The 12,454-nt window shown below is 51.4% G+C and overlaps 1 protein-coding gene across 1 annotated transcript in view; it reads right to left on the bottom strand.

Moving 5' to 3' along the window:
• Window positions 1-2,713: 2,713 nt before the first annotated feature.
• The window catches only part of XKR6 (XK, Kell blood group complex subunit-related family, member 6), a 28,372-nt gene continuing 18,631 nt past the window's right edge, over window positions 2,714-12,454 (bottom strand). The window contains exon 2 of the mRNA XM_008572037.1: window positions 2,714-4,687. Within this exon, the coding sequence (XP_008570259.1) occupies window positions 3,723-4,687 (965 nt within the window). The 3' untranslated portion in view covers window positions 2,714-3,722. The remainder of the gene's footprint in view (window positions 4,688-12,454) is intronic.

The raw sequence follows: 12,454 nt of genomic DNA, 5'->3' as shown, positions 1-12,454 counted from the left end.
CTCCCTGAGTGAGGGAGAAGCCAGGCTTGCAGAAGTGATGCTAACAAAACCAGTCATGTTTTGGCGACACCACCAAATTTCTGAGAGTGAAATAAGAGTCACTTTTCTGTGCGACAAGAGGAGTGAAATGTGGGGTCCGTGGGCATGTTTGATGGGTGGGGGGTGGCAACAGAGAAGGGGAGGGGGACGGTTTATTTTTTCCTATACCTCCTGGTACCAACAGGCTTATCTCCTTTCACAGCTAAATACTGGGAGTTGATTATTTTTCATCAAGAGGTTATGGCAATAAAATGGACCCAGAGATTTATTTTTAAAGCACGGTGGGTGTTCCACCAGGCAGCAGTGGGGCATCATGGGCTGACCACTGAGGGGCGGTCAGGGCCCAGGAAATACAGACTAGAAGCAGATGCCCAGCATGGGCTGGGGCCACCAGGTCTCACAGAGCCACAGGACAGTGTGAAGGATCTGCATCATCAGGACCCAAGTTATGGGGTGCGGGTACAAGGTATGGAGACAGACCTCCTGTCCCAGGGCGGGCTTGAGCACTGAGAGTGTGCACAATTCCCACCTGGCCTGGGACTGGGACTGTTGGGGGGAGGGTGTCCCTGCTCCTGGAAGCGTGGGGCACTGAGAGGCTGATGACCCTGAGGAGAGGGGACAGTTGCCTTCACGTTCCCTCGCTCCCTGTCTCCCTCATCCTCCACTTCTTTACTAACTTTCCTCTTTTCCTGTCCCTTAGCCAGACCTGCCTTCCCTGCTGCTGCTCAGGGACGCATGCTCTCACTGCCATTGTTAGGAAAGATCCAGCACGTGGGGCAGGGGGACGGGGGGGGGGGGGGACGCCACTTCAAGGGAGAAGCGCACCTTGTCCCCAGCCCAGCCCTGCAGAGGCCCCGACATTGCCAGAACCTCCTGCCCCTTCCCATTTGTCCCTGGTGGCTAAGGCCTCGGGGGCCCTCCACGAGCTGGAAGTTGTCACCCCAATGTCTGGTGCTCCAGGTCCACACCAGCAGCTTCCCTCTAAGTTTTGAGTAAGTGTGAGTGTCCCTGCACACATGTGCATGCACACTGGGTGTGAAGTAGCAGAGTCGAGATGGCAAATTAGAGCCGATGGCTAGGTTGAAACAAAAAAGAAAGACAAAAGAAAGAAACCAAAAACAGACAAGCAAGCCAAAGCGGCAGAGGTCCCGGGGCGGCTGCAGCCACACACAGCCAGACGTGAGGCGGGTGAGGGCTGGGACCCCACCAGCCGAGGGCACGACCCCAGACGGCCTCGCCTTCCCAGCCTCAGCAGAGTACAGCGGAGCTCAGAGCAGTCCGAGAAGGCCAGTGACAAGGAGACGCTGCCAGAAAGCACCTCTGGCCAGATCCAACCCCAAGTGGCCTGTGGGGGCCAGGGCTGTCCCTTAGATGGCAGAGACGGGACAGCCCTTGTGGAGGTCTGCACCACGGCCGGGTGTGCTCTGCGAGACCCACTTCCTACAGCTGCTCCTCCTCCTCCCCTCTGCAGGAACAATAGCCCTGCAAGGGTCGGTGATAGCATGTGAGATCAAGGACGTTCAGTTTTACACTGATATCCAAAACATGTTCTTTTATTTAAAAAAAAAAAAATTTAGGTAAGTAATAAAGGGGTGGGGGAGGAGAAGCCTCTTCGAATAATATTTTTTTAAAAAACCCACAAATATTAAAAAAAAAAAAATCCTCAGTTTTTGAACTTTTCTTTAAGAATAGTTCATTGTGAGGTCTTGCACCCTAAACAGTTATTTTTGGAATTAAAAATAAAAAATCACTGCTACACACAACAGAGACTAATGGTATTTACGTAAAAATATTGTGTGTGTGTGTATATATATACTTATATATATATATGTATATCTGTTTTTGTAGAGATTTTTATCTTTTTTTGTGAATTTTTTTCTTTTCCTTTTTTTCTTTTTTTGTGCCCAAGTAGAGATACAATGGGATTGAAATGATGCCCTAGAACAGAAATATTTTTTAAAGAAGCAATACTTTGAAACATAAAGATTTTTAAAATGCTTGAACATACTTGCAACACCTCCAGAAATTCGACTAGGTACAGTGAGGAAATAAACAGTTGAGCCAAACCCTCTCTCAAATGACATGGCCTCTAAGACCCAGAGTGCGCTGCTGGTATGAGTCTCGCTGCCCAGACAGGGCTCGCCAGGGCACAGTCCTGTCCAACCCACTCCCCCGCCCCCAGCCCCTCCTATACCCCCTCAACCAAGCCATAATCAGAGTCTGTCTTACATCGCTTTTGTATATTTCTGGCAAGACCTTGCAGCAGGGACACACACGTACACACATAAACACACACACACCACACGCACACAGTTCCCCATTCAACCTGGATGCACCAAGTGAACTGAATGACTTTCAGCCAACCACAATGGTGAAAGACAGAAGCACCAGACAGTCTTCGAAATGGGTCAGTTATTACAATTTGACTTTTTATATATATATGTATATTCTAGTTTTCCTCTTTGCGTTATTATTATTTTTTTTTAAAAAAAGCACAAATGAAAAATGAAGAATTCTTTCCAGATCAATTTAAGGCTTCCCACCAAATGGAAAAGAAGAGGCCTTACGCAGTATCTCACGTGATAGATGTATACGTTCACAGCCTTAAAATGATGGGAGAAATCATCATTGCCAGCCACTGATTAAGTATTGTGCCTTTAAATTGATGTCGTTCTTTTTGCTACTATGCTGAGTTTTATTATTACTGATTCTCTTTTGATTACACATACGGAATCTCCTTTAATTTGCTTTAGAATTTCCTGTCCTTGCCGAATTAATGGGGTGCTTTTTGTTTTGTTGTTTGGCTTTTCACCAGGAAACAAATGTGATTTTTCGCTAGGCGAATTGCTACAATGGCACATAGTCAGCCTTCAAGTAGCTTTTCCAGCCATTTGAGTTTCAAACAGCCCTTTAGCTCCTAGAAGGCTCTGGGAAGAGGGGGAGGGACAGAGGAGGAGAGAGAGACATGGAAAAGAGGGATGGGTTTCTACGCCTCTGCTTTTTGTAAATTTGTTTTCTTCAATACAAATAATCAGATAGGAAGAAGGATTGCTTCGTGTTGTGTTTGTAGGTTGGTTTTCATTTCTTCGTTTCTAGATTTGTTTCATTTGATTGTTTAATTTTCTCTCTCCTGGTGCAAAAATCACCAGGGAGTTTTGCATGAGAAAACGTGACAGTACTTAATGAAACTCAGCACCTAAGGGCATAAGGCAGTTGAAGGTTTTTTGTTTGTTTGTTTGTGTTTGATTTGTTTTGTTTTGTTTTGTTCTTTCAATCAGCACCAATCCCATAAATGATCTACACTGGTGTAAGGTATAAAACTTTTTTGTTCTTTTGGAGCGGAGACATCTCCTCCTTCTCCACCCTATGAACATAGTGTGGGATTTTTCAATACTGTTTCTTATGTGTAAAAAACAAAAGAAAGGTTTTCTTTTTGTTTTTACTTACAAAACATAGAGAATATCTTTGTATACATACAGCGACTGGAAAGAAAGCTTATCTGAAGGGGTTGTGACTCGTTATTATTATTATTTTTTTTTTGTAGTGGTGGTGTTGGTGGTGGTGGTGGCGGTGGTGGTGGTGGTGGTTCAGTGTATTGGGGGAAGGGAGGGCTATATTTCTTGCAGGCGGTGGTCACCGCAACCAAACTTAAGGTCCCCTTCTCAATTTGGGTCAAGATGCTCTTAGAGCGAAGACTCATACTGTAGCAACTCATAGAGGAGCGGTCCATCTCGATAGCGAATGCCTACCGCAGTGGGGGTGACATACTGCAGAATGTTAATAGTCCTCCTTAGCCTCCTGTCTACAAAGTGAGCATCCCAAGCTGGGTACCTCTTTCTTGGCATGTCAATCTTAATGAGGGGCCCTTCTGGGTAGTAAGGTCGCCCCGGTGGGATAGAGGGCTCCATGGGTCTCACTTGGAAAACAGGCAAGCAAGTGTCAGCTGTGAGATCCTCCTGTTGTTCCGTTACGGCTCTGGTGGGCGTGACCTGGGTCCCCCGGTACCCAGGGGTTGGAGGCGCCATGGGCTCAACATCGGGGGGCAAAGGGATGCCCCAGAGCAGCTCGGCACAACAGGAGCTGGCAAGGATCTTAGCTCGCGGCCCCATGGGATGCAGCACACCATAGTATAAGAGCATCAATGCAATCCCAGCCACAAAGCTAATAAAGACACAACACAGTGCTGGCACCGCATAGGAGTCAGTGGTCTCCGGGTCTCTGTAAAAATACCAAAGGAACGTCAAGGCAGCATTCTCAGTCAAGACTATCGTGTAATATGCAAACATTCGATATCGAGTCCGCCCTTCCTTGACGTTAAACCAGCAGAAAATGTACACGATCCCTACCACCATGTTGAAGAGGATCTCCTCCCACTTGGACATGCAGAAGTCTGTTCCGCCATGGATGATCCAGAAGGCCATGGCACACCAGTGGACCACCACGAAGATCCCAAAGTAGAGCTGGAAGATGGAAGCAAAGAGGGCAAAAGAGATCACTCGGGATGAGATGGTGAAGAGGCGCCAGAAGAGGTGGACGAGGGCCCCTCGGTAGCTCATGCTCTTCTTGTCGTCCCTGGAGTCCCGCAGCAGCTTGTGATAGGAGGCTAGCACCCAAGCCAGGGACAGCAGGGAAGTCACAGAGGAGACACCTGCCGGAAAGACACAAACCCACACTGTCAAAACCTTGGACACCAACTGTGGGCCACAGCGGGGCTGCCAGGTGAGGAGGCGCCTGCACACACCACGATCTGAAGGAGGAGGGAGAGAAAAACACAGAATCAGGAGCCGAACTTGGAGGTCACAGCTGCCCCCTAAGCCGACCACTTGGGGTATCTAGTTTTAGTTTCAACAACCCCGTTTGGAATTTAGGGAGCTCCCCAGCTCAACGGCGAAGCTGGGGTCAGTGTGTTTTGTATGGAGGCTTGGGAACTGGGGCCCCACATGTTCTATTTTAAGGAACCACGAGCTCATGCATATCCTTGCCCTACGCGGATGTCTCTGTCACCAGCAGCTGTGCTGTGAGAGGAGCCCGTAGAAGGGATTGCCAACTGTGAAGAAGACCAGCCTACTCGCTGCCCAAGTCCACAGCTAGACCCCTCTGAGGAGGGCTGGAGGCCTCATGTTTCCTCCTCAACTCACTTGGGGCCCCACGGAGCTCTCCCTGAGCCTTTTTGTATTTAGCTTCTCCTACCCCCACCTAAGGCCCCTGATCGGGAACCCTGGGACATCCCGTCTTTTTCATGAAATCTGGTCTCTCTCGGCCTCTCCACGATCTGCATCGCTTTCTCCAACCAACTCGTGCTCCACGTTCCCTCGGGCCTTCGCCCGCGCGGCCTGTTCTTCTCTGGTTCCCCTCCTGACAGCAACGGCGCAACTCATGTGCAGAGTGCCCCCTCCCCCACCCTCCACCTTTCATTCCCTGTGTTTCCCACCAGCTGTCAATGACTCAGAGAGTCTGGATGTGTCCGATCCCAAGGGACACTTGACTCACCACAGAGCAATTTTATCTCTACCACTGCCTACGATATCTGTAACTAAAGCAAATGAAACACAATCAGTCGATACTGCACTCTCTCCAGGTCCACCCCTGCATGACTGGCCATTAGTCAAAGTGTTGTCATCCTGTCTCCCCTTGAGCAAATTCCCCCATCATCCCCTGACTTCACAGTGTCTCTGCTCAGTCCATCTCGTGCCTCTACTGTAAGAGGCCTGAATGCCGTCCTCATAAAATTCCCTACCCTCCCATGGAGCACAATTTCCCTATGACATTCTTCCAGGCTGAAACCCAAGTTACCCAGCTCCCAGGTGGGACCCAGGAGCCCCCTTTGTCAAGGACTAATGAATCTCCCCAGAAGTCCTGCCTCTATTTTTCTTTCCAAGGCTTCTGCCCACCTCTCCACCGTGATCCAGACCTCAGTGAAGATCAGAGTCCTCTGCCACTTGAGCCTCTCCCAGCATTGACACTTGCTCACCCATTCCCAAGGCTCTTCCTTCCTTCCATCACCTCAAGCTCACGCTCAGGGACTCAGCTAGCAGAACAATATCGCATGATGACAAAACCCAACAAGCGGGCCCAGGCGCAGAAAACACCCAGACGGTCAACTGTTACAATGATCATGTGCTGCTTTTGTGATAACAACTGAGTTTTTAAAACAAACAGGGGAGACTCAATCCCAATTTCTCAATGGAAAACAACCTGGGAAACTCTAACATGCTTTGAAGGTGATTTTCTCCTCCTTCTCTGGGTACCTCTGAACACAGTACTTATGTGCCCTGCACGGGGCACACAGGGCATCTCCCCTACGTATGCAGGGGTTGCGCATGGTGAGTTGGCTAATCTCCTAGAACCCAGCCATGCTCGTGTGGTTCGTGAAGGGCTGGGAGGGGAATGGCCCTCTTAGGAGGGATGCAACGTAGGTTGTAGGCTTCTGGAGGACAAGGTATATTCCCAAGACTGGAGTGTCCTAAGAAAGTTCCTTTTACACTCCCTCGGGACATCGCCACTCTCCAGCTGAACCCATTTCCTGATGCCAACAGTGACACATCAGGTGGTTGGCCAACCCTTAGCCATCAGAGCGGAGCAACACAGAGGCTGCGTGAAAAGAGGGCTGGATTTTTGTGCTCCCTCTAATCAAACTAACTCTGCGACTTTAGCACTTTCCTCTCAGAAAAGCACGGGGGCTGACCGAGCTCATAACACAAGAAAAAGCTGCTTGGCTTCTGCCGGACACGGTCTCATTTGGTCTGATTCTGAGTGTGCTTTTGAGCAGATTCGGGGTGCAGGCGTAGGACGGTCTCCAGCCTCGCTGCTCCGGCTTCACTGCTGCTTGTGTTGTGACACTAGCCCTGTCCACACCATACATGAATGAACGGGAATTCAAATGGCACCAGTCTTGCCTTGCAAACACAAACGCTTCTTTTTTCCATCTTCCGGGCTTCCTGTGCCACTTCCAGGTGTGTCGCCGTGGTCTTGAGGACTGGCGTTCGGTCTCTGCCTCACCTCCCTGAGGGGCTGCTGAACCCATTCTCCTCTTAGCCAACCAGCGACTGCCTTGATCGTGGCCGGGGCTTCCGGAATCTCTCTAGGGTACAGCACAAATGTTCCCCAGACGTTGTAAGCCATCACTGCTAAATTACAAGGAGGCCTGGGGACACAGTCACATGGAAGACCGTGATTCTGAACACTCAGCTGGGGAGTCTGTGGACCTCTAATGGCCGGTCTTACATCTCTGCCTCATCTGTTCCTGACTCAGTAAAGTTATGAATCGACAGATGTCATATGTCCCATCCACAGGAGGCAGAGGTGCAGGAGCCTGGTGGCTTGCCCAAGATCGCCCTGAGAACCACCAGCCCTCTGACCAGCACCTGAGTACAGCCTTCTTCCACCACGTCGTGCTGCTCCTGGCTCTCCATCCTTTCCATCCTGTCCCTCTGACAGCTCGGCATTCCAGAGGCCCGCCAGGTAGCACCTTCCCAAGGTCATATATAGTGAAGGTCATGGGCCTTCTCCAATGGCGGGAGCCTGTTCTAGCACCAGCCACTGGCCCCTCCTTATGGCCTCATGTGCCAGGTCGTGTCCTTGGCATTATGAAATGCTCTAAGTTAAAGAAAGGAAAGAGGCAAATTTCTGCCACCTGGCCCATGTGCCCTGCTCACAACCAACAAGAGTGCATGGGGCTGGAGCCTGAGCACAGTGGGAAGAGGACAGCGGGCAGAGCCCAGGGAGTGCGACTGGGGGCTTCGTGCCCATGCCGTGCCTGCACCTCTCTCTCTGCCAGCAGCAGGGGAGTGGGTCATCTGGTCAAAACTCTTACTCCAGCCACTTTTTGTTCATCCCATCACCAAAGAACCCCCTGATCTATCCAAGAATCTGGGCACAGGTTTTTGGTCCAAAGTTGGTGCTGCTGGGGGGCTGAGTCTGTCCCAGACAGGCCACAGAAGCCAGGCCCACTTTAGGACCCTGTTTGGGACACGCAGCAGAGAGTAACCGTTGCCCTCCAGGGGCTTGAGAACCAGTGATGGAGGGCATCTGGTGGGCTGTTTTCAGCCACCCCCAAGGAACTTGTTTGGACCCATCTGTAACACTGACCACACTGTTATGTTTGTTACATCCACGACTGGTCACTCCTGCATCTTTCCCCTGGACCAAGGCTGTGGCCTCACACACCCACAGGGCTGTAGTGCAGCTCCTCCTTGGAGGGCCAGCAGCAGAGGGTGCCTTGGGACAGCGGCTAACTCTGGGGACGCACCTGGGTTGGGGGCCAGGGGCCAGGACACAAGATGCCTCTTGCTCTGAGCCTCCTTCAGAGCCCCAGTTGTCCCAGAGCAGGCAGCGTGACTTCCAGAGCACTTGCACGCATTGTCTTACTCACAAGAATGCTGGGAAGCAGGTACTTGTTACAGCTGCATCGTGTCCCCCTCCCCATTCCTATGTTGAAGCCCTCGCCTCCAGTACCCTGAGAATGTGATTCACCCCTCAGAATGTGATTGTATTTGGAGATAAGGCCTTTAAACAGGTAATTAAGTTAAAATTAGGGTGGGCCCTAATCCAGTAGGGTCAGTGTCCTTATAAGATGAGGAAATTTGGATGCACAGAGAGACATCAAGGGTGCCACGCACAGAGGGATGACCACGTGAGGACACAGGGAGAAGATGCTGTCTACAAGCCAATGAGAGAGGCCTCAGGTGAGCCCAGCCCTGCCACGGCTTGGTCATGGACTTCCAGCCTCCGGGACTGTGAGAGACAGACTCTGCCATCAGCACCCAGTGCGGGCCGCTTTGTTATGGCATCCGGGCTGATGGACAGCGCTTAATCCCACTTTTTAGATGAAGAATTTTAAGACATTTTTGCAAAAACATACATCTATCAAGAGGCAGAAGCAGGATTCGAGCTCGGCCTCCAGCGCAGGTGTCTTGGAAAATAACCACTGTACCAACGGCCCCAGACCCTGGCCTCAGAGGGCCCGGGCGAGGGACAGGAAGGAAAGGTGGACAGAAGGAGAAAGCACACAGGCCAGGCATCTGGGAGAGGCCCTTTATTACTGGGCAAGGAACCAGATTTGAGTTCTGCCCAGCTTTGCTCAGGAGAGTGACATTCAAGCCACACAGAATGAGGTGCGATGACTTCTGCTCCTCAGTGGCAGACCTCCAAAGGCCTGCAGTGTGGCCACCTCAGAGGGGGCACCGACCTTTCCCTGCAGTGCTCACCAGGTGATTTCTGTCATGCCTGAGGTCAGCCCAAAAGTCAGTGCCATCTCCAGGAGAGACCCAAGCCCACAGACTGAACCAGATGCGCCGGCCCTGGTGGGATTCCCGGAAGGGCCTGGAGCATCCATGGCGCTCTCCCACTACGGCTCCGCCACTTTCTGCATTCCAGAGGTCAGACTGGAACTTGCTAAGCACTTCACGTTCGGCTGTGACCGTTCTGGGCAGTGACCTTCACGGCTGGGAGGCGGGGCTGCGGCTGGCCCGCCGAGCTGGCCCGAGCTTTGTGCAGCCGCAGCTGTCTGGGAAGTCACTAAGCGGGGCCTTCCTGGGAGCAGCTCCTTGAGAAAGGCTTGGGAGACAGAACCCCCTGGATCTGCTCACTGGCCCTGGGGTCTAAGTTTCCAGAAATGGAAATGGAATGGCCACACCTTATGACCAATGGGGTGGCCTGAGAGGGGCAGTCACCAGAAAAGGTCCAATTTGGTGGTCTCGATACAATATCCCAGGACCACCGCCAGTTGAACTGTTGCCAGTAGGGGAGGTGAAGAGCCAGGAGGTATGAGGCAGTGTGGGGATCAGGGGCAGCAGAAGGGCCTGGTCGACAGGGCAAGGCAGGGAGGCAGGATCTGGTGAGAACAAGGTGGGCCATGACCCAGGAGGAGCCCGGGAGGAGCTGCATCAAGGGGTCAGCGTTTGGGGCTCCCGATATATCCCCAGAAAGAGAACCCGAAGGAGAAAACAGAATGGCCAGATGGCCCCGCAGAGGTGTGGTGGATGTTTGGAAGGATGCTCTGATAAGCCACAGTAGTGCCTGGAGATGCCACCAAGCTGCCTCTGAGTGAGAGTGGCTGGGGTCAGCTCAGGGCTATGTTTTGCAGAGACGGATGGGCGAGACCAGGCCTGTCACCAGCCGCTGTCCTCCACCCTCTGCCACAGAGCATGCAGCCCCACCGCTAAGTCACATGTCAGAAAACACTTAAAGAAGAGAGACTTGTGAGACACTAAGCACAGAGCAGGGCCAGGGGTGAAAGGGCCATGTGTGTGTGCGTGCACATGTGTACGTGTGCACACGTGCATGTGTGTGTGTGTGTGTGTGGACATGGGTGTGTTTGCATGCGCACGTGCATGTACACACATGTGTATGTGTGCATGTGTGCACACGTGTGTGTGTGCGTCTGTGCATGAGCATGTGTGCATGCACATGTGCACGTGTGTGTGAGTGTGGACTCCCAGCTCCCCAGCTCCCTCCCTTCCTCTTGCACAGCCTCTTCTCCCATGGTCACGTGTCCCCACACCCTGATGCTGGCCCTCCTCCCTTTGCTGTCCTGTCTCCTCTCTTGCTGATCTCCCAGCCCAGATGAGAGCTCCCCTGAGGTGTCATCCAGTTCCCAAGGGCAGCATTGGGAAGATTGGTTCCCTCCTCCCTACTGACTCCATGCAACATTGGGTGTTTGGATCCACTCTGTCCTCTTCATACCCTGCCCTGTTCTCTTCCTGGCGTTCTGACCACCCTCTCAAGCTCCTTATGGCAGCCTTCTGCCTGTGCTGCAGACAACGCAGCTTACCCTGCAGGCGAGAGACTTGGATGTGGTCACGGCCACGTGGGAGCAGTGAACACTCACCTAAATGGTATGGCATTGTGCCCAGTGGGCTGGTCCCCTCTGGATGCCTCAAACAAGGCCGGTGTGTGGCTGACTGTCCATCTGTCTGCAGGCCAAGGACAACACCTCCACCCTACCTGCCAGTGAAGTTAATGCAGAGGCAGCTCCACCATCTGCTCTTCAGATTCCTGCCTTGTGTCCCCTGCAGTGGGTTTCGTTAGACAGCAAGTCTTCCCTTTCCATCGTCAAACTCTTCCCTATCTTCCTATGTGTTTAAAAAGCCCAGTCTCTCCTTGGAAACTTTACCAGAAAAAGATAAGGCAGCTGTGCCCACCACTTCTCTGAGCACAACAAACTGTCTCCTGTCCCAGCCTCCACCCAGGAGACACAGCAAGGGGGTGATGTCACAAAGGTACTTCCCTATGTGGGCAACCAAGGGGGAAGAAAACAAGCCTTCCACGAGCCAGGCTCAGAGACATTAAGCAACTTAGCTGAGGTTGCACAGCCAGCAAGCAAGAGAGCTAATACTGAAACTTGGAACGGTTGCACACCCAGTGTCAGGATCAGTGTGTGCTAGAGCCTGCCAATTGCTAAACTTTCTGGAACATTGTGGGCTAGCTGATGTCATGGTAGAGGGTTGAATTTAGTGTGCCGGGACATTGCAGCACAGAAATTGTAAATGCTACAAACCAGGGCTCCCTCCAGTCCTGCTAAGAGCTGATTGTTAAGCATTTGCCAGCATGCCACTGGTCAGGATTAACTCTCCTTCTTGAAAAACTTGGTTGGCATCTATGCAGATTAGAAGGGCTGGCCCCAGGGGCCCTGCTCCACATTCCAGTGCCAGACATCCAGGCAAACCAGGTGCTGTGTTCACACCAGAGCACGACCTGGCTACCCGTCAGAATTGTATTCCTGAAGGCAGATGTGAAAGCAACAGATGAGGAATCTCCTTTCTAAACTTTCACTGGAAATGCACTCACAGTAAATAATTTGGGGTCTAGCAGTTTTCTTTGTGCACAGTCTTTCACAAGCATTGACACACTCATTTCCTTGCATTTCTGCATTTGGAGAAGGCCTGATCCCCACGTGGGGTTACAACACAGGGTAACATGACAGAACCCCTGACACTTCCAGACTGACACTTAGGAAGGTACAAAACAGAAAAACCGGCTCCCACGCCTGTGGCCATTGCCCTAAGGATGGACGTACAAGGGTGCTTCCAAAGTTCACAGAGATTTGTATTATCTTCTCATCCTATTTTTCCACAAACTTTTCTGAAGTGCCCTCATATATATGTGGCTGGGGAGATTGGGGAAACCCCAAAAAGTGGCCTGGTGTAATCATTGGAAGGGACGTCTCAGGAAAGCTGAAATACAAGAAATCAGACCATATACCCTTGGCTGAAGAAAAAACTATTTAACATAAGGAAGACGGACAAGAGGGACAGAATTCAAATCTGGCCACTACAGGGGCGGTCTCTGTTGCAGAGTGTCATCTTACCATAACTTATATGAAATATCTCTTTTTTGACTCTGAATCTCTGCCTATCGTGCCATCTGCTAATTTCTAGTAAGTTTCTAGTAAGTTTTCAATAGTGATCATACCTCC

This window comes from Galeopterus variegatus, unplaced genomic scaffold, assembly GCF_000696425.1.
Source record: "Galeopterus variegatus unplaced genomic scaffold, G_variegatus-3.0.2 Scaffold748, whole genome shotgun sequence".
Taxonomy (NCBI): domain Eukaryota; kingdom Metazoa; phylum Chordata; class Mammalia; order Dermoptera; family Cynocephalidae; genus Galeopterus; species Galeopterus variegatus.
This window is presented reverse-complemented; position numbering and strand designations above follow the sequence as displayed.